Source organism: Lentinus tigrinus (assembly GCF_003813185.1).
Source record: "Lentinus tigrinus ALCF2SS1-7 unplaced genomic scaffold L226scaffold_1, whole genome shotgun sequence".
Classification (NCBI taxonomy): domain Eukaryota; kingdom Fungi; phylum Basidiomycota; class Agaricomycetes; order Polyporales; family Polyporaceae; genus Lentinus; species Lentinus tigrinus.
Genome location: NW_027137910.1, coordinates 2,062,394 through 2,090,393, shown reverse-complemented (window position 1 = coordinate 2,090,393; position 28,000 = coordinate 2,062,394). Strand labels below are relative to the sequence as shown.

Sequence of the window (28,000 nt, the reverse complement as noted above, 5' to 3'; positions counted from 1 at the left end):
AGATACAAACTAGCACAAACGACCCTGCCTTCTCATGCCAGCTTCACGGGCTCTCCTTCCAGCCAGTGAGTTTGGAGAGCGTGATGGATGACGTCCTGCATGCGATCCTTGAGTTCGAAACTGGACGTGGTACGGTTTGACTACTCACCTGCGCAGAGGGAAATGTCGCATTGCAGACGGAAGCGCCAGAGACGTATTGGCAGACATGGAGCTCCTCATCTCCTTGAGATCGCGAACGAGCAGGTACTTGACTGCTGATAGACGACACGCTCCCTTGCCTGGAACTGGAGTCCGAACTGGAGCTGCCCTCGTCCGGATCCGGGACAAAGTCCTCGTCGTCATCGTCGTCACCGACCTGGCCATTCCCCTCGCGTGCGCTCGCCATATCCTCGAGTACCTCCTTCAGCTTCGTAATTTCCCTCCGGGCGATCTGGAGGTCTACCCTCAGCCGCACATTCTCCCCCTGCAGCGTCGGCATCAGCGCCGCGCGCTTCCGCACGTCGTCGTTCGTCCGCTCGTCCTTCTCCGTGAGCACCTGGCAGAGCCCCTTCCACTTCTCGACCTCCTTCCGCAGCATCCGCACCTCCTGCTCATGCGTCCCGCGAACCATCGCGAGCCCCTGCTCGACCTGGCCCTCCGCAAGGACGGCACGCTCCTCGAGCGCCCTGTTCTCCTTTGCGAGGCGCTGCGCATTGGTCGACGCGTCGTCAAAGAGCTTCTTGTACAGATCCCGGTGTTCTTCTGTGTCCTTCAAGCGAGACTCCCATATCCGGATCGTTGCCTCGACGCGTTCAGAGAGCGTGCCAGTGTCAGCTTCAGCTTTGGTGAGCTTTGCTTGCGTGTTCGCGAGCTCCTGTTCGAGATCCGTGACGCGTCGCTGCGCCGCTGCGAGAGCGGCTTCTGCTTGGAGTCGTGCGTCACCATCGCGTGCGGTATGCTGTTGAAGGGCCTGCGTGAGCTTCTCCTTATCCGTTTGCATGGTTTCGATCTCGGTCTGGAGCTCAACGAGTGAGCTTTCAAGCTGCGACAGCTGCTCTTCACGTTCTTCCACAGTCTCCTTGAGCTCGCGAATCTCGGACTCGAACTGGGCACGTTGCTTCTCGAAGAACAGTTAGCTACATAGAATTAGGAGTGATGAGTAACATACGTTGTCGCCGTCCGTCAGCTGAGTCACTTGCAGCTGCAGCTCGACCAGCTGGCTTTCCAGCAGGGACACCTGCTCTGCCTTCTCGTTCGATGCTTTCCGGAGAGCCTGCAGCTCCGCCTCGAAGGCTGAACGTTCCTGGATGGCATACGTCAGCATAGGTACCGTGTTTCTGATAATCTGTACCTACTTCCGCACTCTTGCCTTCTAGCTTTGATATATGCCCTTGGAGCTCTCCAATCTGCTCCTCAAGTTGCGTCAACTTCTCGTCCTTCTCTTCGAGAGCAGCGGTCAGCTCCGTTATGTGGGTATTGAGAACGGAGTGATCCTGAGTATGAGTAGTATCAGTGGAAAGGCCTCTAGGCCATGGTAAGTAAACAGAACGCACCTGTGATTGACTGTCCGCTTCTGCTCGTTGTGTAGTGCTGGTAGGCGGTGGTTCCTGCAACGTGACTTCAGGAGACAGCATCTCACTGTGCGTCCCTTCTTGAGGATCCTGTTAACCGCATAATTAACAAATAGAGACTGCAGGGTGAACATGAATGACAATACCTTGTTGTGATCCTCAGACGGTGTGAAATGTGATAGTATCATTGCGTTCTCCTCTTGTGTCGGAGGGTCTTCGGCTGGCGCGCCACCATCCCAGTCAACGTATTGATCCACCGTAAAGTCCTCTATGGTGTCCTGTGTGAAAGGATTCATCGCATGCTGCTTCTTGCGAGCGCTCCTCTCGGGTGAGCTGAATTCCTCAATGTCATCAAATTGAGTAGAGACAAGATAGGGAGTGAAGTCGGGTGGGGAAATATTGCTGATGGGTCGGAACTCCTTAGTCTTGCCCTTGCCCTTCGTCCGGCCCTTCATCTTGGAAACTACAGAGGACGAGCTCCCATGGGCGCTGGCTTGGTGAGATCGGCCGGGAGTACTTGGGAGATCGTGCATAACATCGACGTCGTCTTGCGTCGGGTCGTACGGGGCATCGTCGAGGGGTCCAGGTGCGCTTGTGGGCTGTGTCTCTGGGACAATACCATCCCTACTGAAAGTGTCGTTGGCGGAAGGACGACCGCGCAAGATCGCAGGCTTCGAAGGCCCAGGTACAGGATGCGAGTCCGCCGGAGCGTGCGAACTGTGAGGAACATCCAATGGCTCCAGCTCGAAGAACAACCCAGCAGCCTCTTGGGTATTCTCTTCCTCTTCTTGCATGAGAGCCTGACGGGTCTGGGGAGATACGTCAGCCGTGGTGGGCTTTGCGATATCCATTGCTTTCTGCCGTCGGGACGTTCGGTGTCGATTCTCATTAGATGAAGAATCTTCGGTCTCGGAATGACCAGCAGGATCACGACGCGCAAAGCTCGCACCCTTGGACTTTGCTGGGGGCTTCAATACGCGTCCATCATTACGACGCGAGGTGGCCGTATCTCGAGAACGCGAGCCTGGACGAGCATCTGAGGTGCGAGAAGATTGTTGCAATGATTGTCCTGTGCCGTTGGAGTGGATGGGGGGTTCTACGGAACGTTCTCCGCGGGAGGAGTCACGACCAGACGAGGATGCATTGCTCCGACTCTCCCGTAGTCGCTTAAGATGTCGCGGAGGGCCCACCTTTGAGAGAGGGACATCGTTTGTTCCTCCACGTTCCTTCTTCACACGAACTTCTGCATCGTCCGCTTCCGCATCTGCTTTGCGCTTGCCTGCAGCCTTAGACTGTGATACGGGCGGCGAGGCCATTTCCTCCTCCTCAACATCTGTCTCAGTCCCAATCACGGCCTTCTTGCCGAGCTTCTTCTGAGCCACCACCTCGTAGCTGGACTCCGGCGCGTGCGACGGTTCGCGTCTTGGGGACACAATCTCAACCTCGACTTTGCGCCTCTTGCTAGGGCGCGAGGGCCCCGCTTTCTCGTTCTCGTCGCCGCTCTGATGATCACGAGTAGCTCTGCGACGTTTTCGAAGAGGAGATAGGCGATCCCGCGATTGAGACGGAGACGCGGGCGATCCCGATGTCGTGTTGGGAGTGGGGCGGGTGGTTGTGGATGGGGTCAGGGGGTTCGCGAGGGACTGACGCGTCCGACGCGTCGTGTTGGCCGTAGAAGTACTCGTCGAGCGTCGTTTCGTCTTCGACGATGCCGTAGAACCGCGAGATTTGGCCCCGGCTAGCACGTAGTCAGCGACGCCACAGTCGCGTTCCTGCAATTGAGCACGTACCAGACTTCCGTTTCTCTGCCTCCTTCTTCTTCTTCGCCTTCGCAATCTTCCAGTCCCGAATGAGGTCGTCTGTGCAGTCATGCTTGGGTACCCAGCTCTGCGCCCATGGCTTTCCAGTCGCGGGATCATTGCCTGCCCACCGAACTCTGTACTCCTTCGCGCGCTCTGCTGTAATTTCTATCACGTCCCAGAGGGTTTCATCGTCGTTCTCTTTAGGCACGAACTGCGTCTGGTATGGTTCGATCTCCAATGAGGAGGAAGGCCCGGGGTCAGGCATTGCAAAGGGGAGAGGAGGTGGAGGTCAAGGTCGCTGCGGCACCTGCAGCGCGCCAAACGGTGAGTGGGAGCGGGCGCTCCGCTCGTTTCGGTCCGGGCGCAGGGTCGATCGCAACGTCGAAAGCGGACCCAGTAGGGGCCCTGGATGGAGATAAAACACCCTGCACAACACCGTTAATTCAACAGCCCCGCAACCTGGCTTCGCGCTCGGGAGTACTTGACAACAAGCAAAGGGGAATGCAATAAGTTATGGCTACTCCATCCAGTATGATACTGTTACAAGCGAATATTACAACCCTAAGCGTTCACCCTGTGCCTCTTGAATGCAGCCTCGACATCTCCAGCAGTGTACTCGAGCGTCACTCCCGTCTCTTTGTAACACTGAGCGATTCTCTTGTTGAACAAATCCGTGATGCGCAAGACCTCCTCCTCGCATGCCTTCCACACGCCCACCATGACCGTTCCGGGCGCGATGCCGGTGCTTGCACTGGCATCCTCCGTCGTGGCCTTCTCGGAGGCCTCGTCAAAGTGCTTCTCGACACGCTTAAATAGAGCGTCAACATGTTTGCGGATGTCCTTGGCGTTGTACTCTTTGACCACCTTCTTGAGAGACGACTTTGAATAGCTGCTGTTGGACGATATCTCGGACGGAGCGGTCGTCTTGAGGAGACGCTCGACGCCTTCGAAGTATTCCTGTAAGCAGAGTGTAAGAGGGCAGACCTAGACAACATAATCCCAGAGCTCACGATGATCTTCGCGAACGGCCGTCGGAGGACAATCTTGACGTATGCATTGAGGTTCTCTTCGTATATAGCCTCTGCGCGCTTCAAGAAGGCAGCAACAGTGCCAATCTCAATCTGCGAGATCTCGGCCACGAAGTAATGCATGTTCTCTGTTTATTCGGTCAGTCGTCGGAACTCATTTGCATCGTCAATGAACGAACCGATGAGTATGACATGGTAGTTGAGCTGGCCCTTGTCTTCCTCGTCTCCACTCATCTTGGCCATCTGCTTGAGTGCGTCGAACATCGCTTGCACAATCCTGTCGTAGGCGACATCGACACTCTGTCGGATCTCAAGCGTGTCTGAGCCGATGAGCTGCGTCTCGACCCGGCTGATGTATGTCGGGAAGTACTTGATGAAGGGGGCAACGCCCTTGCGCTTCTTGCTGGTCAACTTGGTCTCCTCGATAGACTTGATGTGCTCGGTCTGTAACAATAACAAGTACCCTTTAGCTCGGAGCCTACGCACTACATATGGAAGACTTACCACTCGTCGCTCGAACAAGGCTTTCAGGCGCATATGTTGCTTTTCCAATGCGCCAAGTAGGAACGCGTTGCCGCGCTCCTCCGCCTCCGACTGGAACTTCTCCAGAGTCGCAAGCATACCAAACACTTGTCTGAAATTCCCTCCGAGTTATGGCTTACACGGAGCATACAGTCCGGATCACTCACAAGTTATCTCGAGCCATAGCGGTATCGAGCCATGTCTTGAGTTCCATCGGGAGGAATCCAAAGATTAAATCCATAGCTGTCCGCAAGAGTTTGGTGGTCGCTGGATTAAGACCTGCCCACCGCGCTGCTTGTCGGCGGAAGTAGTTTTCCAAGCCCATGTAGTCAGCGAATGTCTGCGCAGCATCATCCGTGTGCAGGAAGTACGCTATCCAACTCTCCTCCGCATAGATGGTGTGCGCTAGTTGCTCCAGTACCATACTGAGTGCCTGCGAGACAGGTATGCAAACATGAACAACGTTTCCTGGTATATTAGATATTGGAAAATCACCTCAGATGCACGCATCTCTCCATCGCCACCGTCTTTCTTGTTGTCCCGCCTGTCGAGCGGTGAACGAACGATGGTGCCCGCACGGCGCATGCCCTGTGCCGCCTTGGCAGCATTGCTCGTCGGGGTTGTGCCAGCGAATCCATCCGTTTCTTCTTCCACAGGAGCCTTCTTGACAGTAGAACTGTATGCAGAGAGCAACGCCTTGATTTGCGTGGCATGCAGCTCGCTTACCGCAGAGAAGTACGCCTGATAGTGGTACAATCAGAGTATGTGTGAAGAACCTCCTTGTCATACATACCCCACATATCTTTGCATACGTGCTATCGTCCATCTCTTTGACGTACAGGAGCAGGCCACGGTACCGTTCGAGGTAGGTCTCGAAGCTCCTGTGGTCCTTGATAGATACGCGGCCCCGGGCAGTGCGGCTTATTCCATTGTCATCACCAAGTAACATCTTGCCCTGGATGACGTGAGCACTGAGCTTCTGGAAGAGAGGGTATAGCAAAGAGTAGCGCACCTGTGCCGTGAAGACGATAGACAAGTAGTCGTAGACACGCTTGCAGAACTGAGCATTGTACTTCCTGTACTCTTCCAGACGTTCCATCGTCGCGGCCATATCTGAACAAGATGTGAGAGCAATCCAGGGCCATACACATGAGCGATGCATACCTCGATCTCGTCCAGCAAGCAGCGCCTTGTAGAGGACTGAGACGGAGGCTTCGAGGTTCTTGATGCTCCATGTTTGCTCTAATGACTCTTGCGTGAGGGAGAGTAATGAACTCGAGTCCACTTGTACAGTTTGCTGCGATATTTCTTGATCAGCGGGTAAGTGCCAGCCGTATCGAACCATGGACGTACCAGCAGTTCCTCGAGCTCGTTCAGAAGAGCTCGTTGGTTCTGCGTCTGCACTTGCAAACCACGACCCTGTCCCTGAATGTAGGCAATGTCATCGCTGACCGCCTGAAACATCGTTAGTTTTTGTAACTTTACACAAGCGTGTTATCTCTTACGTTCAGATGGATCTTGTAAGAAGAGACAACGCTCCCCATCGTGTCCAATTCGTTGATAGCGTCATCCAAGAACTTGAGCACAGTGCCTATCCGGTCGTCAGATTCTATGAATGAGTGGATGTTGGCCTGGTCGTTGGCCAATGTCAGCACTGCGCAGCACATGCAGCTCGATAAGACGAGACCTTGTCAAGAGCCATGAGCTCGTCAAGCAGCCTAGCCTCAATCTGTTCCGCGGTTCCAGTAAGTGCTCGGCGGCCCAAGATGTCGTCGCTGGCCCACTCATAACCCTCGAGCATCTCTTCCACACTCTCCAGCGTAGCTTGAGCGCTCTCATCCTCAACCTCCCCAGTACCTTCGCCTTCGCCGTCGACCTCTTCGTGAAGCATCGCGTCGCCCGACAAGACACGATTGAGAGTCGCCTGGTTAGCGGGATCGAAGAAGGAAACACGAGTATTCTCTCGTCGTTGCCCGTTGCCCGACTCCGTGGCTCCGTAACTAGCGCTGCGCACTGGTTGTTGACGCGCCGAGGGTGTTGGTGTGATGGAAGAAGGGGTAACGGAACCAACTGCATTCGGAGACATCGCATATGCCGACCTTGGAGAAGGTTGCGCGACAGATGCAGATGCCGGAGAAGCTGCACGGGGAACATCTAATGAACCACGCGTCGTGCTATAGCCGTTTGTCCGGACCTCAGTATATTGGAATTCTGATTGGACGGAGGTGACAGAAGATGGGTAGGCGATCGAAGGGGCCTGACTGGACGTTGTTGCAGCAGACGTCCGACTAGATGTATCAGTGTTCGAGGGTAACCGCGCATGCCGCGGGCGCAGCGCGCTGGGCGGTGGCAATGGTTCTCGAGGTTCTCGGGATGGTGTTATTGGGCGTGTGCGAGACGGGGTCGCTGTTCGTTCTGGGACCGTGGATGGCGGGGGCCTCGTTAAGTCGGGCGAATCTGCTCGTGGTGGACTGCGTGGTCGCCTCGCTCGCGACGACGATCGGACAGAAGGGGTGGAAGAGGGGTTGACACCACTTGCGCGTCCTGTTCGGCCATTGGTGTATGGTGACGCCTCGCCGTAACCGTTGGCTACAGAACGAACAGGTGTGGTCGGTGGTAAAGGTGCGCCATTGGTAGGAGTAGGTGCTCGATCCATTCGCTGGAATGCAGGTTGGGCGGTCCTTGCTGGCGGTGAGGAATGCTCGGATACATGAGCACCAATAACAGAACAGGCGACGTACAGATATCGCTCGCAGTCGAGTCACGTACGCCCGCCAACTCCAGAAGGGCTTCTGGGCCCATAACCTGGCGGAAAAGCCGCACCAGGTCGGTGAGGAAGCTGCTCTGGTCCCGTTGATTCTCAGTTTGCCACCGGTGGGATCGTGCTAGCACTATGTTGAACGCAAGGGGCTGCAACGGCCGCGGTGAAACACCTTCCTCTCCCACTTCGTGCGGTGACTCACATTAAGCACTTCTATGCCCCTCAACTCCATGATGTTCCATGTCTTCCCAACGGAAAACGAGCCGTTAGAGTTCAACTTTGACTTATGGATGAAACCGGCGCCATTATTGGACCCTACGATGCAACGGTTCACTACGCGACGAGATCGACCCGTAGCTGCAACGTACTGGAGAGAATGATAAAGCGGGGCTTCAAGCCACCTTCCTCCGTGGTGTCCGACTCCCAGATCTTGATGTGTGCGACGTAGGTCTGGTCGGTTAACCTGTTCGCGAATGCTGTGGCGATGATTCTCTGGCGGACAGCCTCGTTGTCCGTAGCATTGAAGGTGTCGGCCATGTACGTGGGCACGGTGTCAAGCAGTAAGCAAGAGTCTGGAAATGCGATACGAGTACTACAGTCGACTTAGTGCAGTAGTTACAAGTAACCACGTGCGTGTATTTGGTACTGTTGTTCAAAGGCTTTGACGCCGACAAGGATGAGTTTTGTACATGCAGTTACTCTCTGGCTCTAATCTTCTGTTGTATGCAATTAATGACATCCATTCGGCGCTTGCTGGAGTTTTTGGCATCTATTCCCGCACCTCCAGAGGCTCATAGTAATCTGCGCTCTTCCTACCACGTCTCCGTAACCACCCAAGCAAACCACCTCCATCCTGACTGGCCTTCCGTACCTCGCCATTCTGCAACACCTCGTACCGTGTCCCCCTCCAGACCACCACGTTCCCGACAATCGCAACGAACCATATCGGCAATGCAAGTAACTCCCGAACGATCCATGCAAAAATGAACTGTAACCGGATAGCGGTGGGCATGGGATAGCCTGCCAGGGAGGCGTACACGTCGAAGTCCACGTAAAGCCAGACGAGGAAATGAAGAAGGAGAAAGAGCCATGGCGGTATTCCTAGCAGGTAATTCAAGCCAAGTGATGCGAGGCAACCGGCGAGGATGGATTCGGTGAAGGGCTCGACCATGGTGGCAGCGAACACCATGCGTTTCCGTACGCGGATCCACCGTATACGGCGGGCAATGTAGTCCATGAGGGTCATATCTCCGATCGCGTTGTGAGCGACGTCGCAGGAGAGGTCGTGCCGGAGGCCCAGCTCGTGCCATAGTGCTCCGGCGATCATGTTGTCCTCTGCGAGGAAACGACCAAACGCCTCCAGACCTCGTTCTCCGGGTTGTTGACCACCGTTCTCAGCATTCGCGATGGGTCGAAAGGAACCATCAACGCGCTCCAGGTCCGATTTGCGGTACAAGCACGACTTGCCGACCACGCAAGATTCTACCGCGACCGTATTGATCGCGATGTACATCTTGGCGTGGTTCGTATTGAGGAACGCTTGCTCGACGTAGGACCCAAGGGAGGGTTTAGAGACATAGGCGAAGGGAACATGGTGCACAACACCAATTCGATGTTTTGGGGGATGCGCGGTAGAAGGGGGGCTGAGAATGTCGACCGATCGAGCAAGTGTTCCGACATCGACCATGACATTGGAATCAAGAACCCAGAGGATATCGTGGGCAGCCTGGCGGTAAGCCGTCATCAAGTTGTTCACCTTCGGGTTTACTCCAACGGTCAAACCGTTTCCTAAGATGAAATTAGAGCAAAGTGCAAAAAATGCCACAATCTTATACATACGGATAGCAATGCGAGCATTGACGTTCGGATACTTGGCCATGAGATCGCGTACAATGGGCAGGGCTTGATCGTCTTCGTCGTCCACGCAGAACCATAGCTCGAAGTTGGCATATTCTTGCATGAAGGTGGACTCCAGGTTTTCATAAAGATTCGTATCAAGGCCTTTCAGAGGTCGTATGATAGACACCCCTGGTACGGATGATGCGGGGGCGGATGCAAGCGGTGAACGGGGACGTAGTCTATACCGCTTGCGACTAATAACGATGAGCAACTTGGAGGAGGACACCGGAGAAGAAACTCACGCAGCGACACAACCAATCATCCCTATAGTCCACAGACTGATATACCACACGACGCTTGCGGATGCCAAGGCGAGCTTAAGGACATGTCGCGACTCGGACTCGGAAGCCATGGCCAGAGTGGCAACAGAGCAATTCTTGTCAGCTCTGAAGGTGATGGTGAGCCACCCTTGCTAGGGCGTTGGGGGAGAGGGAGCTTGCAGACGTTGTCGCAGCAGAGAATTGCCTCGCGTGAAGGTCGAGGACAAGTGCACAAGTCCGAGCATTGGCCGCACCGACTCCGAAGGCGCTGCCGCCGGAACCCGGGGCATTGATCGGACGTGTCACCGTCACTTCGTGACGACACGCGTTTATGGTCTGCACGCGCCTGGCACGGCGCGACTTGTGCTTTGACGCGTCCTTGTCCTCTCTCTTCTCAGCCCTCATTACACTCCTGAGGTGTACCCGTGATACCGCACGTCTTGGGTATGTCAGACTGGAAGGCTCCGTTCAAAAGAGGAGTCTCTTCGTTCCGTGCCGGGAACCACGAGGATGCTATTGTTCGTTTCTCCGAGGTGAGGTTGGCCGCTTCTGCGCATGCCACCAACCTTCTCATGTACATGAACAGGCCCTGAAACTCGGTGGAGATGCATGCACGGTATGCGACGCGCGAGCCGCCGTTTATCAGAAGATGGGCAAGCTGAAAGAAGCCCTGCGCGATTCGAAGACCGTCATCGACGCGCAGCCCACTCGCTGGCAGGTCGGTCCATCCCCTCCTCTCAAGTTCGTTTTAGTTGATATCACTCCAGGGATATGCACGCTCTGCACGTCTTTTCTTACAAATCAAGAAGTTCGACGCTGCCTCGCGAATGGTGGAGCTGGCTCTGGAGCGCATCCCCTCCGAACAAACCGGGCGTAGAGACGAGATGGTGGCTTTACAGACAGAGATCCGAACCTCTCACGATAACGCAACTCAAGAAGCCAACAAGCTCGCCTCCCTGCGAGCTTACCACTTCGGCAAGCTCCCTGTGGAAATCGCCCACACGATGTTCTCCATGGTCCTAGCCGATGACCACGCTTATGTGGTTACGCTTGCGCAGGTCTGCAAGAACTGGCGAACCTCAATCCTGGGAACACCAGCTTACTGGGGTACACTTGCTCTCTCGAAGCACAACCCCAAGCGTAAGATCAAAACCTGGAGGGAACGATCGAAGAATCGAATTCAGGAGATCGCCATTCTTCAGCATTACCCCCACGACTCCCCCGCTCACCATGAAGAACTCCGCACTCTTCCTATCAAACACCTCCGTGTACTACGATTCGAGGAGATACCGTTGAGAAGTATTGCACGAGGAATTCCCCACGACCTTGCCCGGATTGTCCTTGACACTTTCGGGGGATGGCCCGTGCTCAGACCACTATCAATCCGCGCGGATATCGAGTGGCAAGGAAACGACCCTACATTTCGCTGCCGAGACCTCACTGTCAGCGGATGCAAACCAGATTGGTCCAATCTCAGCAGCCGGTTGCAGGATCTCCGAACATGCACGTTGGAAAACTGTCTCAGCGTCCAAGACTGGCCTCATTTCTTGTGGCTTCTGCGTTCCAATCCTGCTCTCGAACAACTCTCTTTGGAGGGTTTCTATCCAAATTCTTACGACATCCCCGCGGACCGCGATATCCCTCCAACCATTTCTCTTCCCCGCCTATCCGAGTTGCGCTTGACATCTACCGTTCCGGGACGCTTATTCTCTCTCCTCTCCCTGCCGTCCTTGAGGAGCCTCTACTTCGTGTTGTGTCGACAGACTCTGGACGACGCGCTTCAACATCTCAAAACCGGGGTGGCATCCACCCTGACCACGTTATCCATTCAAAGCGCAAGCTTCCTCCCGGAAACTCTCCTTAGCGTTCTCGCCGCAACAACTGCGCTGGAGACGCTCCATATCATCGCTATCGGTATCAAGACCGCTAACGCCATTCTTGAAGGGCTCTCACGTCCGCCTGCTCCCTCCACGGCGGAGACACCTCCAGCCGACACACCGCCTGTACGCGTATACTGCCCTGCGCTCCGTCACCTTGACTGTTCGCACAACCAGGACGTTAAAGGTGGGCCGCTGGTGCGGCTAGTCAAGTGGCGCCTGACAGAAGCGGAGAGGTCTGCAAACTGCGAGGGAGAGGAGGCTGGCGGTCCGGTCCAGCCCGTGCGACGGTTAGAGACACTTGTGATAGATGGATGTCCGCAGGTGGACCCGGAGGTGCTGCCGTGGTTGAGGCAGAATGTCGCCGTGGTGAGCTGCGTTTACATGTCGAAGAAGGCTGCCGGTTGGAAACGGTGAGCAGTTACTATGTAGCTCGAAGGAGCGTGCGCAGTAGTAGATCTCCGGTATATAGGGGTCTCGCGATGTATTGTATATCAGGTAAGTATGCCCAACCTAGTGCTACAATTCTTGCTTGCTGAGTCGGGGTCTACTGCAGTTCCGTCAATCCGAACAGCTCGACCGTGTTCTTCCATGCCTTTTCCGTGACCTTCTCGAACGGGACGCCCTCGTTCAATCGATGGACAACCCATGCGACACCCCCTGTCGCGCTCGGCTCGTTGCGCCCCTTGACCGGTCGACCGTATACGAATGACTCGGGCTTGGTGGCTGCGGGGAAGTAAAGGGAGTTCAGGGAGGGCGGGAGTGAAGTGAGGTGCGCTTTGGACGCCTGGGTGGATGTCATAGAACACCATGGAGCATCTGAGTGTCTCTTTAGCTTGATTGCATCGAGCCCAGGTGGGAAGGTAGCTCACCTGTCTCGAACATGATCCATTCTGGACGAACAGCTTTGACAGTAGCGAGGTTTTCTGGAGTCTTCAGGGAGCAGCCGTTTACTCTACAGGTTCTCCTTGGTCGGTGATACGATGTCGCCCAGGCTAAAGAAGATATCTCACCCTATGTGGAAACCCATGTCCATCTGTCCGAAGGCTAATAGTCAGCTGAGATGCTGCGGTAACAGTTAAATCCCACGTACGAGTTCAATCGCTTCTTCGGGCGTGCCGGTGAAGCTGTGGACGACTCCGCCCTTAGCACCGACGGCTCTGCCGCCATCCTTGTCAAAGCCCTCTTCGCGCAAGATCTGCACGAAGTCCTTGTGTGCAGCACGCGAGTGTAGGAACAGCGGCAAATGGTACTTTTTTGCCAATCCCAGTTGTGTACCTTTGAGTTAGAATTGAGTACGTCAAGCCCGCGAAAAAAATCATAAGCTGAATCCGTACGGAAATGGCGCCGCTGTACCTCTGCTGGCGCAAAGTGTGTTCGGTCGTAGTCTAGTCCGGTAAGGTTGTACGTCAGTGCATCGTCGAAGGTAAAGTATGAGTGTCGTCCGTACCAAGCCCGCATTCACCAACCGCGACGACTCTGCCCTTCCCAGTCAGGTTGGCGGCGATCACCTTGTCCAGCTCTTCCAGGTACCTGTCCGGTCCTGAGGGGAACTGGTCAAACTGCGACGATCGTGTCGGATGGCATCCCACAGTTGCGTAGAGCCCAAGCTGTTGTGCGAGTTCCAAGGCCTCCTTGGACTCGTGGAGGCTGCCTCCAGTGATGATCATGCTCTTCACCCCTGCTGCTCGCGAGCGTTCGAGCATGGCCTCTAGGTCGTCTAGGTACGAAAGGTCGTCAACACGCATGCCTTGAACTTCTTAGGCAGAGCGCCATACCATCGTGTTTCCGCTTCCCGTGGTAGAGTCCCCGAAACACAGGGTCGGTCAAGTTGACTGTATCGTCGCACGTCAGGCGACTGCGTTTTTCGAGAGCGAGTGGCTCGTCATCTCACCAGCAATATCTAGGGGCGACGAAGTACACCGTCAATGATACATAGATGCTGAAGCGCTGAAGATCGATTGCACGAACCAATGAACCTGTACTTGCTAGGATCATGAGCTTGTGCTTGTGGTTTGGCAGCGACCACTGTGACCGGCATCGTGCAAATCGAATGAGCTGGTATAATTGTCTTTTCCCCGAAGACCGACTGCGCGCGACGCGTGGAAGAAAGCAAGGAGAAGTGGCGAGAGCGCATGCACATATGGGCACGTCCGGACCGAGGCGACTCGGGGACAACCCGGCATGTCTAAAGATCTCTTGAGGTTGAGTGAGAAGACGCTGTTGTACGTCACCATCTTCCACTGCGTCGTCGACGTCTACTACGACGCTCTTGTTGTTCTCCACATGCCAGCTATCTTCCTGTGTTAGAGAGTCGTTAGCAGGAGATGCATCCCCCAAGGAAATGATATCACATGGAGCGATCAACAGGAGCCGGTCTCTGTGGATGCCGCCCCACGATGGTCAGGGCGCGAAGTCTCTGCCTAAGTAGTTCCGAAGCTTGCATGTATGCGGGGAGTCCTATGACTGCCGCCACCGCCGCAGTGGTTCGCCCTGCTTATTCCCCGCTTCATCACTTCCCCGGACCCCGGTCGACGGGACGCTCTGCTCTCTCCCTTTAACTCGGGTCCTTCGCTTGACGGCTCTTCCCCGCTCTCCTCCTCGTAACCATGTCCGTCGACCGTGTCAAGCAGCTCGTTTCTCACCTCACCCCGGGGGCGACCAAAGGCCGCGACGCCCTGCTGCGCAAGTCGCCGGACGATGTAGTCATCACCATGGCCATCCGGTCTCCGATGTGCAAGGCGAAGAAGGGAGGGCTCAAGGACACCAAGTGCGTATATCTGCACCCGTGGGCGTTCTGACCATGTCTGACCCCGGAGTTCAGGAGCGATGAGATCCTCTATGAGATCTTCAAGGTGCGTCCCCCCTGTTGTTCCGTACACTCCGGCACCAACACCACACACCGTATCACAGCAAGCCGTCGCTCGGTCTACCATCGACCCCGCCATTATTGGTGATGTCACCGTCGGCACCGTTCTCACTGCCGGAGCTCCCTACCAAGCTCGCAATGCTGCCCTCGCGGCCGGTATCCCGGAAACTGTCCCAGTGCAGACCATCAACCGCTGGTGTTCCTCGGGCCTCATGGCTGTCACCGATATCTCCAACAAGATTAAGACCGGTCAGATCGAAATTGGTCTCGCGGTGGGATTTGAAAGCATGACTGACAAGTGAGTTGCATGACACACGCTTCACGTCGCGACAGAACTGACTTGTCTCGGACAGTCCGGATCGCGGTGGCCCTCCCATGAGTGAGATTGTGAAGGCCCACCAGGGAGCGCGCGACGCCGCGATGCCCATGGGCTGGACGTCTGAGAACGTCGCGGAAGAGTTCAACGTCTCCCGGGATGACATGGACGAACTCGCCGCATTGTCATTCCAGCGCGCCGAGAAGGCAGACAAGGAAGGCATCTTCGCGTCAGAGATCGTTCCGTTTACTGCCTTCGTCAGCGATCCGGCGACCGGTCAGCGAACGACCAAGATCATCACCAAGGATGACGGCATCCGGTACGGCACGACCAAGGAGGCACTCGCTCGCGTGAAGGCGGCCTTCCCTCAATGGGGCAAGGGTGCGACAACTGGTGGCAACGCGAGCCAAATCACCGACGGCGCTGCAGCGGTCCTTCTCATGACGAGGAGGAAAGCGGAGCAGCTCGGGTTGAAGATCCTTGCTAAGCATGTCACGACCTCCGTTGCTGGGCTTGCGCCCAGGATCATGGGCATTGGGCCTTCTATCGCCATTCCGATGGTCCTGGAGGCTACGGGGCTTACGAAGGACGACGTTGATTTGTTCGAGGTGAGTTTTGCCGTAGCATGCCGCGGTTTGACTCCGAATAACACGATGGGCACTAGATCAATGAGGCTTTTGCGTCGATGTATGTCTACTGCGTGAACAAGCTTGGCCTGGATATCAACAAGGTCAATGTACACGGAGGTGCTATTGCCCTCGGTCACCCACTAGATGAGTACTTCATTTACCTCGCACTGTGCTTGCATGGCTGACTATCGTGTGCGTCCATCCACGCTGCACCGGTGCCCGGCAGGTAGCAACTGGACTGAACGCTCTCGCAAGACGGAACGGCAAGGTACGCGCTGCGGTCTCCTGCCTCATGCGATTTGTGTCTAAATGCGGATTGGCGGCAGATACTTGTCACTTCGATGTGCATCGGCACCGGCATGGGTGCTGCTGCCGTGTTTGTCGCCGATTGATGCAAGCATCATGCATCCGCTGTCTGGAGTTGGCCAGGCAGCTCGCAGGTTTGTCCAGATCGGCAGGCGTTGTTTCTTCGTGGACGCGGAGCAGACTGGATCGGATTGCCCTCTCATGTCTTCGACCCTGTCAATGTTTGTATAAATACATACGTTGTACGAGCCTGCCTTGTGCATACCAGTTGCCGGCCGTTGGGTGAAAATGAGGCTCAGGATGCGGCAGAAACAGGCCAAGGTAACCAAAATAGCGAAGCCCAGAATAGCTACGCGTCGCAGAGGCGCCGGTGATAGTGGCCGAGCTGAGAGGGTCAAAACAATCAAGTAGTCCCCACGACTCCTGTTCTGTAACGACCACCAACCTAGTTTGCCAGCCCGCCGCCCGGCCTCTCCACTGTTTCCCTCTCTCTCGCCGAGCAGTTTACTGCTGTCCTCTCCTTACTTTCACTAGCCCTTGGGGCCTTCACGAGCCATGGCCTCGAATTACGCATACAACCCAGCTTACAACCACAGCAACGCCTCCGCCATCAATCAGTCTAACCCCTACGGTTCTGGTGACCCCTACTACAATGAGTCCACTGGCTTCATCTCCCCCCACAAGGCCAAGAAGGGCACGAGCAAATGGATCAAGTTCGGTATCCCTGTAGCGGTTGTAGTTATCGCCGCTGTCGTCATTGGTGTCGTCCTTGGCGTCCGCTCGAGCAACAAGAACTCCAGCTCGAGCAGCTCCTCGGCCTCCTCCAAAGGTGGCCAGGCAGCTGGTTCCGCACAGGGTGACCTCGCCATCTTTGCCACGGCAACGGCGAGCCAGTTCATGCTGCCAATCTACCCCTCTACTGTGCGTGTTGTTTTGTTCCTCCGCATTGTGCCCGTTGGTTCACACTCCACTATCCGCGTGTAACAGACCAACACCGCCGTCCTCCACAGTCCCACGTTCAGTGCGTCGTCCGACGGCTCCAATGCGTGGCCCACGGATACCTTCTCTCCCGCTAGCCCCGCTCCCACATCCGTCCGTTCCGACCGCCCGCGCCTTATTGCTCCCTCTTACAAGTGGGACGCGCTGCCAAAGATGATTGAGAACAACGCCTACCTTCAGACTTGGAATGAGACCATCTTCGGCAACGCGACTGCGTATTACGACCTCCCTGTGGTCCAGTACTTCATGGATGGAGACAGCGGTATTCTTGACAACGCGCGTGAGATCAAGATGCGTGTGAAGGCGTTCTCCTACGTCTATCGTCTCACCAAGGACACCAAGTGGGCGGATCGGGCATTCAAGGAGCTTCAGGTGCGTCTAGGCATGCCGATGTCACGTTGATCGTGTCTCACCCCCCTGTCAGAACGCTGCTGGAAATGGTACCACTGCTTTCGGTCCTGACGGCACTGACAAGTGGAACCCCACTCACTTCCTCGACACCGCCGAGTTCACCGCTGCCTTTGGTATCGCCTACGACTGGCTCTATGACGTCCTTACCGACGAGCAGAAGAGTCAGATCCGGACGTCCATGATCTTCTACGGCCTCGAGCGCGGTCTTGTCGCATTCAACAACAGCGACAACCGTTTCACGGGCTGGTGGGCGAGCAACATCTACGGTAACTGGAATTGCGTCTGTAACGGCGGTCTCACCCTTGGTGCCCTGGCCATCCTTGGGGACGATACGACCGGCACTGCCGAGCAGATCCTCGCTCAGACTGTTCCCAACGTCAAGGAGAACTGCGTTTGGGCAGTTTCTGATGACGGCAGCTGGGCCGAGACTGCAAACTATTGGTACTTCGGTACTACCGGCTTCGCTGAAATGGCGTCCGCGCTCATGACTGCCACTGGTTCCTATTACGATCTCTTCGACACCAACCCGAACTTCTACAAGACCGGTCTTTTCCACATGGCTATCACTGGCCCCGGTTCGCTCTTCGCGTGGGGCGATCACGGTCCCAACAAGTTCTCCACGACCGCCAACGGCATGTTCCTCTTCGGTGACTATTACAAACACCCCGAGTACCAGCTCTTCCAGCGTGACCAGCACGACGCGGCGGAGCCGTGGAGCATGTTCTGGTACAACCCCACCGCGTCGGGCGCGTTCTGGGATGGCCTCGCCATTGACCAGTTCTTCACGAACCACACCGACCAGTGGACGGCGATGCGCAGCTCATGGACGGACGAGAACGGGCTCTATGTCGCGATGAAGGCGGGCACTCTCCAGGGTCACCAGACGCACAACGACCTGGATTGTGGTGACTTTGTCCTCGACGCGCTCGGCACGCGTTGGGCTGGTGAGCTCGGTTCGGGCGACTACCGTTCGCTGAACTACTTCAGCAACGACACTCAGCAGAGTGATCGCTGGCTGTACTACCGCAAGCGGACGGAGGGTCAGAACACGATCCTTGTCAACAAGCAGAACCAGATTGTCACGGCCCAGCCGTCGATCCTGCAGACGTTGTCATCGGGCACGACCCAGGGCTCGAGCACTGTTCTTGACATCTCAACCGACGACACCGCGCTCTTCACGGCCGACCTGTCCAGTGCCAACGATCCCTCACTTGTGTAAGTCTTGCGCTTGTTTCTGAGTAGATATTGGGATTAACGGTTGTGTACAGGTCCTCGTGGAAGCGTGGTGTCCGCACGTTGAACGGCCGGAAGCAAGTCCTCTTGCAGGACGATATCACTGCGACGGGAGACATCATGTGGCGGATGCACACGAACGCGACCGTGACCGTGGACGGGACGACTGCGACGCTGAAGATTGGTGACAAGACGTTGCAGATGTCGATCGTGAACCCGCCCGACGGCGTCTCCATGACGACTGGGGATGCGGTCCGTTTCAGCGATGATCCTGCTCTTCCGGCCGGCCAGACGGACCAGGAGAACCCCGGGGTGACCGTGGTAATGATTAACCTGCCTGCGGGGACGTACTCGCTGCAGGTGCTGTTCAATCCGCAGTGGGACGGCATGTCGGCGAGCGACTTCGTGTCACCCAAGGCTGTCGCGATCGACGACTGGTCGTTGTCGAGCCACAACTGATGGATGTGGAGCATCTTGTCAGTTTTCCGAGAGTACTCACGAGCGTCGCAGCGATAATGATGTGATGGACAGTTCCGGCTCATATAGTTTAGTTTGACTCTGTACGTTTGGCCTCGAACTTGGATTCTCTTCTCGTCTTGCGTTCAGCTGGTTGGTCACTAGGACAGTACTGAGTAATGTGTAGCGGTGATATACTCCAGCCGTGAATGTAACGATTGATACCCAGACTGACTCGCAGCTCGCTGGGCTTGGACGGGGAAGAAGGCCGTGTGCTGTGCGAGCCCGAGTGATTGACGGGGGACGGCCGGGCGGCTGTTATTGGCTGCGGCGGGCGCTGGTTACCTAGGCATCGAGTGCGGGCTTGGAACCGCCCATTTGTTCTCTCCTCCCGCGCTCAACGCACTCTCTGGCTCCCGCCATCCTCCGCTCCTTACTTTTTCCCTCCTTCGAACAAAACCAGTATCTATACACGGGGACCCCCCGCCCCCTTCTCCAGTGCGTTCTCTCTTCCTTCCGCTGTCCCTGTCCACGTCCGGGCTGGCCTCGGTACTCCTTCGCCCTTCGACCGTGTCTGCTCGAACAGCTGGCGCATTTCCAACAGCAGGAGTAGCACGCTGACGAGACTGTCCACAGCGTCCCGCACACCCCCCATCCCTCCCATTTCGACTGAACATACGTAGCCATGTTTGCCCGCAAGAACAGCAAGGTCGCCCTCACATTCCTTTGCCTCGTCGTCGCCCTGGGCTTGGCCACCGTATCCGAGGCGAATTCACTCGTTCACTCCCCCCGCGACCATGTCCAACTCAACCGCATGATCAAGAAGCGTAACCCCGTCGATGACCCGTTCCTATCCATCTTCGGCGGCGGCGGGGCTGTCGGTGCGGAGGGCGACCCCACTGCGTCCGTCTCCACGGATTCGGCCGCGGTGACCTCCTCCGGCACCAACACGGCGACTAGCGCTTCGGCTACTGGCACAGATACTGCCTCGCTGACCACGGGCTCGGTGAGTGTTATGCTGAAACTTGAGGGTTTGACATAGTGCTGATTTGAGGGATAAGGCGACGTCGACCTCTGGTTCGGTGAGCGCGACGGACTCGAGTACCAGCTCCTCGAGCTCTTCTGCCTCGACCTCGAGCTTTAGCAGCTCTTCCTCCACCTCCAGCTCTTCTTCCTCCAGCTCCTCGTCTTCTTCGTCTACGTCCACGTCCTCGAGCACGTCCACAACTGCTCAGCCGACCCAGACGGCCGCTGAAGACACCAATGATACCCAGGCCGACACATCCCGCCATACCTCTACCATGTTCGTCACCGCTACCGACAGTTCTGCTCAGCCCAGTTCTACCGCTGGGGCCGAGGTCTCTGGTGCTTCATCCAGCAACAGCAAGATCACTCGTACCACCCTCACCGTCATTATCGTTGTCGCCGCTTCGATCGGTTTCATCGCGCTCGCCTGGACGCTCTTCCGCAAGTGGAAGCTCCGCCCGTCCTCCAACTTCGACGATCGCATGCAGCCCATCGACTGGCAGCCCGCTGGCCCCGAGGACACCGGCCTCCCGACCCACCGTCGTGCTGGCTCGGGTGCTTCCCACGGTTCGTTCCACTCTGGTGACGGCCACGGCTACGGTTCAAACCACGGCCACGGCGGCCTCGACCCCGTTGGTGACCACGACTTCACCGCTGGCCCGCAGACTCTCGCCCCCGTTGGCGGTTACGCCGACCTCCAGCGTGGCCCGAGCCCGCAGCCCATGGCTGAGGTTTCGCGTGGCCCGAGCCTGACGCGCCAGCAGTACGGCGGCGCCGCGTACGACTACAACAACAGCGGCATGCGCTACTAAGCGTGCCCTGCTGGTGTGAGGCTCCCGGTGTCGTGATGTAATTGGCGCAGCGCGTTACTCGTTGTACGGATAGCAGTGGACCACACTTACAACGATACCTGTTCACTACGGCCGCGGGCCTGCTCATCGGTACTAATGGCTCCTCGTACTCGCGCGCGGGCCCGCGATGATCCCCCCTTCCCCTCAACCTGTTCTTATCTGTCGGATATTTCTATCCATCACTTTAACCCTTTTGCCCTTGCTGGAGGAGTACGAGTGTGTATTTTCTTCCACCAACCCGCTGGACGCTTCAACGTTCCCTGTACCGTGTGCGTTTGGTTCATACGACGAGGCGGTTGCTTGGTGCTTCCTCTTGATGACTTATAGTTTATGTCCGTACCAGTTGCAATGACTTGGCAAGACAGTGCGTCGACCCACCGTCCATCTCGTGTCTGCGTGTTTTGCTGTGTCGAGCTTTCATTCTCCATGTTTCGTTCTCCGAATGTCGAGAATAGTATGGGCAGTGGTATGTATGGACACGTTTTGGGGTGACAGGTTTTGGATTGGCCCAGGATTGACCGAATCGCCGTCATCAGGTTTCACTGGCCCTGAGCTTGTCGCTCACACGGGCTGGCTTGTTCCCCGGGTCCAGCCAACTGGATCATGGATGCAGTAGATCAAGATTAACTGTGAGGTACGAACTACGAACAGCTTACGGAACCTGACGGGACAGTCAATGAAAAATGCCATAATGGACCCGCAGCCACATATTGAGTTCATGAACAATTCAGCCACTGACGTCCGACCCGTCTCCGTCTTCGTCGCCTTCATCGTCCAGTACGAGGGCTCCAAACCGGCCGGTTGTGGCGCGAAGCTTCGCCTTGCCCGCTGGACCCTGTTCTTCGTCGACTTCTTCCTCCTCGCTCTCCGCGCCTGTTGCATCACCGTCCTGTTCGTCTTCGTCGGACGGCGCTGCGCCGTCTTCAAAATGCACGGCACGCGGCTGGGCTTCTTCGTCCTCGCTCTCGGCATCCGTGTCGTAATGTTCGTCGTGTCCATGCTGGATCCAGATTCCAGCACCGGCATCTGCAGGGTTGACATTATCCCCGCCTTGCTGATGCGCCGTGATGGTCTGCGGGTCCGTCCCTGGTGGCCAGAACGCCCACCGGATCCTGCCCTCGGCGAGGGCGCGCAAGACTGATGTGTTATTAGTGTCCGGGTGGGTGCGGTCAGGCAGCAGTGTGTGTGGTGTGTACCAGCGGAGATGATGGGTGTGTGGTTTGAATAGCGATCGAGAATGCGACGCGTGTGTGGAAGTTAAGGCCGTGGAGGCCGTGCAAGAGCATGGACATGGATGGATGAGCGGTCATGGAGCAGAAGAGACGAGATGAGAGCACACGCACTTGCGTTCCCGGCGCGGTTCACATCAGGCCGCCCAGCCTTCGCGGTGACCCAGCCTTTCTTGTTGGCGTATGCCGTGAGGATGTCCATCGCGGTCCAGACGGGCCCCTTTTGCTGCTGCTGGCTCTCATGCGGACGCATGCCCTCGCGCCATGTCCGCTTGTCCGCGGCCGGAGGCGAGGCAAGCGACGGGTGCGCGAGCCCCAGGATCTTCTCGAGCGGGAGCAGGCACGCGGCGTAGTAGATGCAGAGCGGAATGGCGGAGACGCGCGAGATGGGGAGGATCCCGCTCAGTACCTAAACGGGACGTGCTTCCTGCATGAGCGGCGGGCCTTCTAAGACCACTACGCTTGAAAGGATCACACCTGTGTCTCCATCGGGACATAGTTGGGAAAGACGAGTCCGGGGCAGTCGACAAGCCGGACGTCGGGCGTCCAGAACAGAGTTTGGAAGTGCTTCGTCTGCGGGGGCGAACGTTAAGGCTAAACCACCCGAGTGCTTGAGGATGCCATAGTGGGCACGCACCTTCCCAGGTGTCCGAGATGCCCTCACTTTGGGGATGCCGAATAAAGCATTGAGCAGGGAGGACTTGCCTACGTTCGGCTGACCTGCGCTGATCATGAGACCGGATGTGGTGAGGACGTAAGGTTGCGGTTTACCTATGAGTCCGATGGTTAGAACCTCGGGCTCGGAGTCGTCTTCTTCCTCAGCGTTGCCCTCGGCGGTGGCGTTTGCTTCTTCCGGCTTGCTAGGCTTTGGTGCGGCAGCGCCGCCTACCGCCTGGCCAACGTGGTTGCCATGGGCATTGAGGACGGCGTCCCAGTCGACCTCGGACTTGATCCTCGGCTTCCAGTCTGCAAGCCGGTCGGGATTGCTGCGAACCGCGGGCGGAGGCTCTAGGAGTTCGTGGTGCGTCTCTCGCAGGGCATCAACAAGCGTCTGGCGGAAGGCAGAAGGCAGATGAGGCTCATACATGCGCTTCTTCGAGGAGCCTTCCGCGTCTGGGTGTTTCTCTGTATAGGATTCCACCTGGACCACTCGCACACCCGGGTATCGTGCGTTCAGATATCTGGTCCAGGCGGCAGCTCTGTCCGGGCCGGCTATGTCAACTTTGGTGAGGACAAGGATGATGCGGAGGCGCGAGGCGTTTGATACGCCGGAGAGATAGGCAGACAACGTGGGCGGAAAGTGGAGCGTCGGACAGCGCGAGTCCAGGAGGACGAGGATAATCTGTGATATCTCTGTGACCCTCCATCTGCCAACAATCATTGTCATTGTCAGTGCACCTGAAGGAAAACGGGGGGATAGGTATACTACGCACAATTGCCGCCATACTTCGAGGTTCCGTTCATAGGACGTCGGAGCATGTGGCATGGACTGATGGTCAGCCTTGATGATGTCCCCGGAACCTTCGTGGGCGGCTGGGTGACCGAGGTCGAGAGCCGCGTCAGTCTGCGCAAGCCATTTTTTGAAGAGGCCTTCCTCGTTTGCCTCGACCTCCTTCTTGGACATGTCATAGCGCCATTTGGGACGCCTGGGACATGTCAGCTGGGAATCGTACGGAGAATCGGCGCCCGGGGGTGGTTTGTCAACATCCGAGAGAATCGCTGCCTCGGGGGGTATTGGGCGTGTGAGGGGCAGCGTGGAAGCAAGGACCTTCGTTCTCTCCAGGAAGGCCGGGGGGAGCTTCACGAAGGAAGACTCGAGACGGCGCGTTGATTCTGCGGCGGCATTGCGTGTGGCTGAGCCGAGGGGCAGCCCTGTGGGCCCCCGACGTGCTTTGCGGTGGCGGTCGGGCTTTGTGGGGGGCGGGGCAGGGACGTCGCCACGCTTGACGGCACGCTTGAGCTGGAGCTGCTCCTTGCGCTGCTTTGCAGAGATGGGCTTGCGCCTGTGCATTGCTATGCTACTTGCAATTGGTACTTAGTAGTAGTTAGTGGTGGTAAGTAAGGCGTGGGTGGCGCCCATAAAGCTGATGATCCGATGTTGCACGTGGTTCAGCGTCGTCCGCTGCGACCGCATGCGACGGGAGGCAACGAGAGGCAACATCGGTCGCTGGTTGCTCGCACTCGCCGCCTGCCGCTTTGGATGCTTCCCGGTGTGCGATCCCCAACAGAACGATCGTTCCCTTGCGAGCCTCGTGCCCAGTCTCCGTCCGCTTGCTCGGAGCGTCCCCTTCCGCGTGCTTCCCCGAGAGTGCGTCCGCGCGACGCTGCGTCTTATGTGTGCCGCTGCTGCGTGCTGCGAGAGGAACAAGACCGAGATGAGACGTGTTATGTCAGAATATCTGCGAATATCTGCTCTACGGCCGGTATCCAAGCTGCACGCATTGCACACAGCGGGCCAGGCACGACGCGTGGTCGCTACCCGAAGATTGGGATCGGGGGAGGCACAACAGAACACGGCGCCAGACGCTGCTCCTGCCCTGCGAATTTGGCCACTTTCGTCCGGCCAGAGCCTCCGCGATGTCTCCTCTCCTGCATGATCTCCTTCTCCCCGTCCTATATCTCCCACTCCCGCCGCGATTCAGATGACATGATGGGCCCTGCTCCTCTCGCCTCCCAACGACAGCCCCGTCTCAGCTGTTCCTCCGCTACCACTCACACTGGCTCTCACACTGGCTCTTCCGATAGCCGTAACTTCAAGAGCGCACATCGCAAGGAAAACCAGTTCATATATCGCAATGGCTCCAAGCTTCATGCCTACGACAGGGACAAGGCTCCCTACCCGAGCTCCTTTGACCGCCAGTTCGTAGACCTGTATGTTTTCGCCCTCTCACACTCTATTTCTCGCTTACCATGTGAACGTCACCCGGCACAGCCAATGCCTCGACAATGCACTCATGCTATACTCAAAAGGCAATACCTCCTTTCTCGGATTTGATGCAAAGTCCGCCCCCAAGCGGTGTCTGGATCTGGGCTGCGGGGTATGTCCTTTACTCATCGTCTCCCCGTCGTCCTTCGCTTAGTCCCTCTCATCCAGCTCGGCCTCTGGATCATTTCCTCTGCCAAGTCATGGCCGGAGACGACGTTCGTGAGTCCATTCTCCATACATAGCGCTATGCAACCCTGAAGATTACTCCAGGTCGGCCTCGACATGGTCAACATTCAAGTACCTCATAGCGTGCTCGACCCGGAAATCGCGGATCGAATAGAATGGGTACACTCGAACATGTACGCCCAGGATTAGGCTTATTGGTCATTCTCCGACTCATCTATGGTCCTAGTTTGCGGAACAGGCTTCCGTATGAGGATGAAGAGTTTGACTTTGTTCATGTCGGAAGTCTAGCACTCGGTATCCCTGAGAATAAGGTAAGCGTCCACTCCAGTCCACTATATGCGGGCTGTGCTCATCAGCCTTCCAGTGGCACTCTCTCTTCGAGGTTGGTGCCCCCCTTACACGGAATCATTCCACTGCTGACCGTTTCTAGGAAATACGCCGAGTCATGAAGCCTGGTGCCGTCATCGAAATGGTAGAAGAAGGTATATGCGTTCCGTCATCTTGACCATGGATCCATATCTTATATGCGGTTTCAGATGCAATATTCCCAATACTACCACGGTGGTATACGGACCCTCTCCGTGCCCACTCTCGTGGTATCACGCCCACCGGCCATGGCCAACGCCTATCCTTCCCCCACATGCCCGATACGTCGAAGCTCGAACACGAGCACGAGATGCTAGAGAACCTCTTCAACGATGTCTGGTCCAATCGTTTCATCAACCCTACGCCTACAGCGATGCTCCCCGGCTACTTCGGTGCCTTCTTTGAGCGCGTACTCTCTCCTCCCGTCTCCGCATGGCTATCTCCGCCGTTCGCCCCGTTCGCCCCATTGCCTGGGGTGCACGAGTTCGTCCCTTCGCCCCTCGGCCTCAGCACGATCTTCCCTGCCAACGACCAACTGCCACCAGAAGCACGAGATTCTGGTGGACACCTTCCCAGCTCGCAGCCTGTCGATCCGCTCGGAGATCCACTCGGGACTTCCCCGTCGACAACGCTCCGGACATCGGTCGAAGGCAGTATCAAGGGCGGTCTATCGCCGTCGCCCTCGATGTCTTCCCTGCAGCGGGAGGTCGCGCATGTCATCGCGCTCACGCGGCGGGAGTCGGTCGAGAACGCGTCCACGCTCTCGCTCACGAGCCAGTCGGGTTCGCACTCATCTGGTGGCTCCGGGTCGGGCTCTGGGTCGGGGTCGTCCAAGACGGGAAAGCGGCCGTCGGTCATGCTCATGCAGTCGCCGGATGAGAGCTCGTCGATGGGCGGGGACAAGGCAGCGTCGATCATCCCGGTCGACAACGTGCAGGCGCAGGAGGAGCATTCGCAATACATGCATCTCTACCGATCGGTCATGTGGGTCATCTCCGTGAAGGAGGCGATGTGGGACGAGCTGTTGGCGAAGGTGGAAAAGAAGGACCCGCTGCTGAGGAGGTACGGGTGGACGGACGAGGACTACACCGAGCAGGCGAGCCGGTCCAAGTTCGAGTTTGCGGTGGAGCTGTACCAAAGGTGCGTATATGCACGGCGTCCCGTTAAGAGCGATGAGCTGATTCGTGCTCCCGCTTTCAGTGATATGCGCGGTCGAATATCGCTCTGGAACTGCGCCGTCCAAAATGGGTGGAACATGCCCCCACGCGACCCGCCATCGAAGGCGGAGCTCTTTGAAGAGATGCAACTACGCCGGGAGATCATGGAGGCCCAACGGCTTGCCGACACGGGCGAACTCGAGCCGCCGTGCAGGCGGTTCCGAATCCTCGTTGGTTATAAGGAATCTTGAAATCCTGAGACTCGGCCGACCGGACATATACCCCGACTTCCCCAGCTGTCCGAGCCGGCGGTATCGATCTTGAAGCTTTTGAAGCTTGACGCTTGACACGGACCTTCGACGGACTCGCGACCCCACATTGCTAGATATACATGCCGCTGCTATGCCGATGATGACGACCGCGACGAACACGACCTCATATGACCACAGAGTCGACGATGGCGATGACGACGACGGCTGTCATTTATTCGTATGTATACATACCTATGAACTCTGTGTTTTGATGTATCCCCATAGACGCACATATCACTTGTATACCACGCAACATACGTTGCACATTGAATTGCACATAGATCGGAGAGGCTCTTCGGGATTTGGTTGATGCTGTCCGGAAGAATGTATCTGCATGGTAGACCGCTGATCAAGCCGGACACCCACTTTCGAGAAGGGTGAGACGGCAACCCTGCGTCCCCCCCGTCGTCAATAGGCAAATTAGAAGGAACAAAAGTGTACCCAACCCACCCCAACTTGAAATCTCTGACATATCGAGGTCATGGGCGGCGGCGCGGTGCCGGTCCGCTGGGTCCGGGAGACTGGTTAAGTTCGACACTGCGCCACCACTGCTCTTCGACTCGACACCAACCTGCGACTAGTACTGCTAACTGCTGCTCTCGACACCGGGGGCCTGTTCGATCCGGCTGTGTGCCGCATATATATGAAAAGCCTTACAGATGTCTAGACGCGGTGCTCGCGTGGCCACGAACGAGCTGGACGGGATCGACATCCTCCTCGCTTCCCTGTCGGACCCGCTGGAAGACACTAGTTGTCAGCCTCTTCACCATGGCCATAAGAACCTTACGAGCGCACCCTTCCTTTCCCATCGCTCCTTCTTCCTCTCTTCCCACCACGAAGCCGGGCTTCGTTTGCTGTCGCATTGCTTTCGAATCCTAGACTGGCTCTACGGATCGCCTACACCTATTCACCATGACCAGCCCTGCGCCCCGTAAACAGTCTATCCAGTTCTCCGAGTCGACTTCACCGTCGCGCTCAAGGGCTGTCTCCCCAGAACCTGACACCCGTCGCAAGTACCGCGAGTGTCCTA

General features: G+C 56.8%; 11 protein-coding genes across 11 annotated transcripts; 6 read left to right on the top strand and 5 right to left on the bottom strand.

Annotated features, from left to right (window-relative positions):
• Positions 1-32: 32 nt before the first annotated feature.
• Positions 33-3,617, bottom strand: L226DRAFT_564936 (uncharacterized protein; the record flags this gene model as incomplete). The annotated part of the gene is made up of 7 exons (XM_067683717.1): positions 33-95; positions 149-1,096; positions 1,148-1,282; positions 1,335-1,472; positions 1,533-1,640; positions 1,697-3,288; positions 3,341-3,617. 7 exons carry the CDS (start codon positions 3,615-3,617, stop codon positions 33-35), a joined length of 3,261 nt encoding a protein of 1,086 aa, XP_067542926.1.
• A 296-nt stretch (positions 3,618-3,913) lies between these two features.
• L226DRAFT_450280 (uncharacterized protein) lies at positions 3,914-8,200 on the bottom strand (the record flags this gene model as incomplete). Its single annotated transcript, XM_067674936.1, has 15 exons — positions 3,914-4,309; positions 4,363-4,508; positions 4,560-4,824; positions 4,885-5,014; positions 5,070-5,335; positions 5,398-5,643; positions 5,696-5,857; positions 5,915-6,015; positions 6,067-6,199; positions 6,256-6,357; positions 6,408-6,533; positions 6,590-7,603; positions 7,633-7,812; positions 7,866-7,978; positions 8,032-8,200. The coding sequence occupies 15 exons, from the start codon at positions 8,198-8,200 to the stop codon at positions 3,914-3,916; spliced, it is 3,549 nt and encodes a 1,182-aa protein (XP_067542925.1).
• Positions 8,201-8,260: 60 nt separating this feature from the next.
• Positions 8,261-10,060, bottom strand: L226DRAFT_528526 (glycosyltransferase family 21 protein). Its single transcript, XM_067679387.1, has 3 exons — positions 9,805-10,060; positions 9,503-9,756; positions 8,261-9,451 (listed from the first exon to the last, which is right to left on the bottom strand). Exons 1-3 carry the CDS (start codon positions 9,912-9,914, stop codon positions 8,433-8,435), a joined length of 1,383 nt encoding a protein of 460 aa, XP_067542924.1. The 5' UTR covers positions 9,915-10,060; the 3' UTR covers positions 8,261-8,432.
• A 208-nt stretch (positions 10,061-10,268) lies between these two features.
• Positions 10,269-12,116, top strand: L226DRAFT_564932 (uncharacterized protein; the record flags this gene model as incomplete). The annotated part of the gene is made up of 3 exons (XM_067683716.1): positions 10,269-10,355; positions 10,409-10,540; positions 10,590-12,116. The coding sequence occupies 3 exons, from the start codon at positions 10,269-10,271 to the stop codon at positions 12,114-12,116; spliced, it is 1,746 nt and encodes a 581-aa protein (XP_067542923.1).
• Positions 12,117-12,142: 26 nt separating this feature from the next.
• Positions 12,143-14,084, bottom strand: L226DRAFT_528524 (Mg-dependent DNase). Its single transcript, XM_067679386.1, has 10 exons — positions 14,054-14,084; positions 13,671-14,000; positions 13,594-13,602; positions 13,478-13,534; positions 13,150-13,419; positions 13,037-13,087; positions 12,793-12,977; positions 12,713-12,735; positions 12,572-12,654; positions 12,143-12,518 (listed from the first exon to the last, which is right to left on the bottom strand). The coding sequence occupies exons 2-10, from the start codon at positions 13,738-13,740 to the stop codon at positions 12,247-12,249; spliced, it is 1,020 nt and encodes a 339-aa protein (XP_067542922.1). The 5' UTR covers positions 13,741-14,000; positions 14,054-14,084; the 3' UTR covers positions 12,143-12,246.
• A 38-nt stretch (positions 14,085-14,122) lies between these two features.
• L226DRAFT_23282 (3-ketoacyl-CoA thiolase) lies at positions 14,123-16,140 on the top strand. Its single transcript, XM_067673107.1, has 7 exons — positions 14,123-14,469; positions 14,524-14,554; positions 14,613-14,866; positions 14,922-15,492; positions 15,549-15,657; positions 15,720-15,781; positions 15,840-16,140. Exons 1-7 carry the CDS (start codon positions 14,309-14,311, stop codon positions 15,903-15,905), a joined length of 1,254 nt encoding a protein of 417 aa, XP_067542921.1. The 5' UTR covers positions 14,123-14,308; the 3' UTR covers positions 15,906-16,140.
• On the top strand, positions 16,093-19,255 carry L226DRAFT_528523 (uncharacterized protein). Its single transcript, XM_067679385.1, has 4 exons — positions 16,093-16,740; positions 16,807-17,190; positions 17,243-18,444; positions 18,498-19,255. The coding sequence occupies exons 1-4, from the start codon at positions 16,375-16,377 to the stop codon at positions 18,919-18,921; spliced, it is 2,376 nt and encodes a 791-aa protein (XP_067542920.1). The 5' UTR covers positions 16,093-16,374; the 3' UTR covers positions 18,922-19,255.
• Positions 19,256-19,603: 348 nt separating this feature from the next.
• On the top strand, positions 19,604-20,756 carry L226DRAFT_564928 (uncharacterized protein; the record flags this gene model as incomplete). The annotated part of the gene is made up of 2 exons (XM_067683715.1): positions 19,604-19,924; positions 19,980-20,756. 2 exons carry the CDS (start codon positions 19,604-19,606, stop codon positions 20,754-20,756), a joined length of 1,098 nt encoding a protein of 365 aa, XP_067542919.1.
• A 212-nt stretch (positions 20,757-20,968) lies between these two features.
• L226DRAFT_23446 (uncharacterized protein) lies at positions 20,969-22,020 on the top strand. Its single transcript, XM_067673124.1, has 4 exons — positions 20,969-21,064; positions 21,123-21,261; positions 21,332-21,424; positions 21,574-22,020. Exons 2-4 carry the CDS (start codon positions 21,238-21,240, stop codon positions 21,934-21,936), a joined length of 480 nt encoding a protein of 159 aa, XP_067542918.1. The 5' UTR covers positions 20,969-21,064; positions 21,123-21,237; the 3' UTR covers positions 21,937-22,020.
• Positions 21,834-24,075, bottom strand: L226DRAFT_528521 (P-loop containing nucleoside triphosphate hydrolase protein). Its single transcript, XM_067679384.1, has 5 exons — positions 23,458-24,075; positions 22,796-23,391; positions 22,662-22,744; positions 22,502-22,597; positions 21,834-22,433 (listed from the first exon to the last, which is right to left on the bottom strand). The coding sequence occupies exons 1-5, from the start codon at positions 24,033-24,035 to the stop codon at positions 22,053-22,055; spliced, it is 1,734 nt and encodes a 577-aa protein (XP_067542917.1). The 5' UTR covers positions 24,036-24,075; the 3' UTR covers positions 21,834-22,052.
• A 599-nt stretch (positions 24,076-24,674) lies between these two features.
• L226DRAFT_541690 (uncharacterized protein) lies at positions 24,675-26,910 on the top strand (the record flags this gene model as incomplete). Its single annotated transcript, XM_067682083.1, has 9 exons — positions 24,675-24,895; positions 24,957-25,062; positions 25,119-25,169; positions 25,221-25,309; positions 25,363-25,447; positions 25,501-25,518; positions 25,567-25,618; positions 25,673-26,642; positions 26,703-26,910. 9 exons carry the CDS (start codon positions 24,675-24,677, stop codon positions 26,908-26,910), a joined length of 1,800 nt encoding a protein of 599 aa, XP_067542916.1.
• Positions 26,911-28,000: the final 1,090 nt, after the last annotated feature.

Excerpts from the sequence above, each read along its gene's own strand:
- L226DRAFT_528526 (XM_067679387.1), bottom strand. The coding sequence starts at position 9,914 with ATGGCTTCCGAGTCCGAGTCGCGACATGTCCTTAAGCTCGCCTTGGCA. Across the intron at positions 9,757-9,804 it reads ATGATTGGTTGTGTCGCTGC|TCGCAAGCGGTATAGACTAC; the intron begins GTGAGTTTCTTC and ends CATCGTTATTAG. Across the intron at positions 9,452-9,502 it reads CAATGCTCGCATTGCTATCC|GAAACGGTTTGACCGTTGGA; the intron begins GTATGTATAAGA and ends ATTTCATCTTAG.
- L226DRAFT_528524 (XM_067679386.1), bottom strand. The coding sequence starts at position 13,740 with ATGCCGGTCACAGTGGTCGCTGCCAAACCACAAGCACAAGCTCATGAT. Across the intron at positions 13,088-13,149 it reads GGTTGGTGAATGCGGGCTTG|ACTACGACCGAACACACTTT; the intron begins GTACGGACGACA and ends TTACCGGACTAG. Across the intron at positions 12,519-12,571 it reads ATGGATCATGTTCGAGACAG|ATGCTCCATGGTGTTCTATG; the intron begins GTGAGCTACCTT and ends AGAGACACTCAG.
- L226DRAFT_23282 (XM_067673107.1), top strand. The coding sequence starts at position 14,309 with ATGTCCGTCGACCGTGTCAAGCAGCTCGTTTCTCACCTCACCCCGGGG. Across the intron at positions 14,867-14,921 it reads TTTGAAAGCATGACTGACAA|TCCGGATCGCGGTGGCCCTC; the intron begins GTGAGTTGCATG and ends TGTCTCGGACAG. Across the intron at positions 15,493-15,548 it reads ACGACGTTGATTTGTTCGAG|ATCAATGAGGCTTTTGCGTC; the intron begins GTGAGTTTTGCC and ends GATGGGCACTAG.
- L226DRAFT_528523 (XM_067679385.1), top strand. The coding sequence starts at position 16,375 with ATGGCCTCGAATTACGCATACAACCCAGCTTACAACCACAGCAACGCC. Across the intron at positions 16,741-16,806 it reads TGCCAATCTACCCCTCTACT|ACCAACACCGCCGTCCTCCA; the intron begins GTGCGTGTTGTT and ends CGCGTGTAACAG. Across the intron at positions 17,191-17,242 it reads GGGCATTCAAGGAGCTTCAG|AACGCTGCTGGAAATGGTAC; the intron begins GTGCGTCTAGGC and ends CCCCCCTGTCAG.
- L226DRAFT_23446 (XM_067673124.1), top strand. The coding sequence starts at position 21,238 with ATGTCGAGAATAGTATGGGCAGTG. Across the intron at positions 21,262-21,331 it reads CGAGAATAGTATGGGCAGTG|GTTTCACTGGCCCTGAGCTT; the intron begins GTATGTATGGAC and ends CGCCGTCATCAG. Across the intron at positions 21,425-21,573 it reads GCAGTAGATCAAGATTAACT|TACGAGGGCTCCAAACCGGC; the intron begins GTGAGGTACGAA and ends TTCATCGTCCAG.
- L226DRAFT_528521 (XM_067679384.1), bottom strand. The coding sequence starts at position 24,035 with ATGCACAGGCGCAAGCCCATCTCTGCAAAGCAGCGCAAGGAGCAGCTC. Across the intron at positions 23,392-23,457 it reads CTCGAAGTATGGCGGCAATT|ATGGAGGGTCACAGAGATAT; the intron begins GTGCGTAGTATA and ends GATTGTTGGCAG. Across the intron at positions 22,598-22,661 it reads CATCTCGGACACCTGGGAAG|ACGAAGCACTTCCAAACTCT; the intron begins GTGCGTGCCCAC and ends TCGCCCCCGCAG.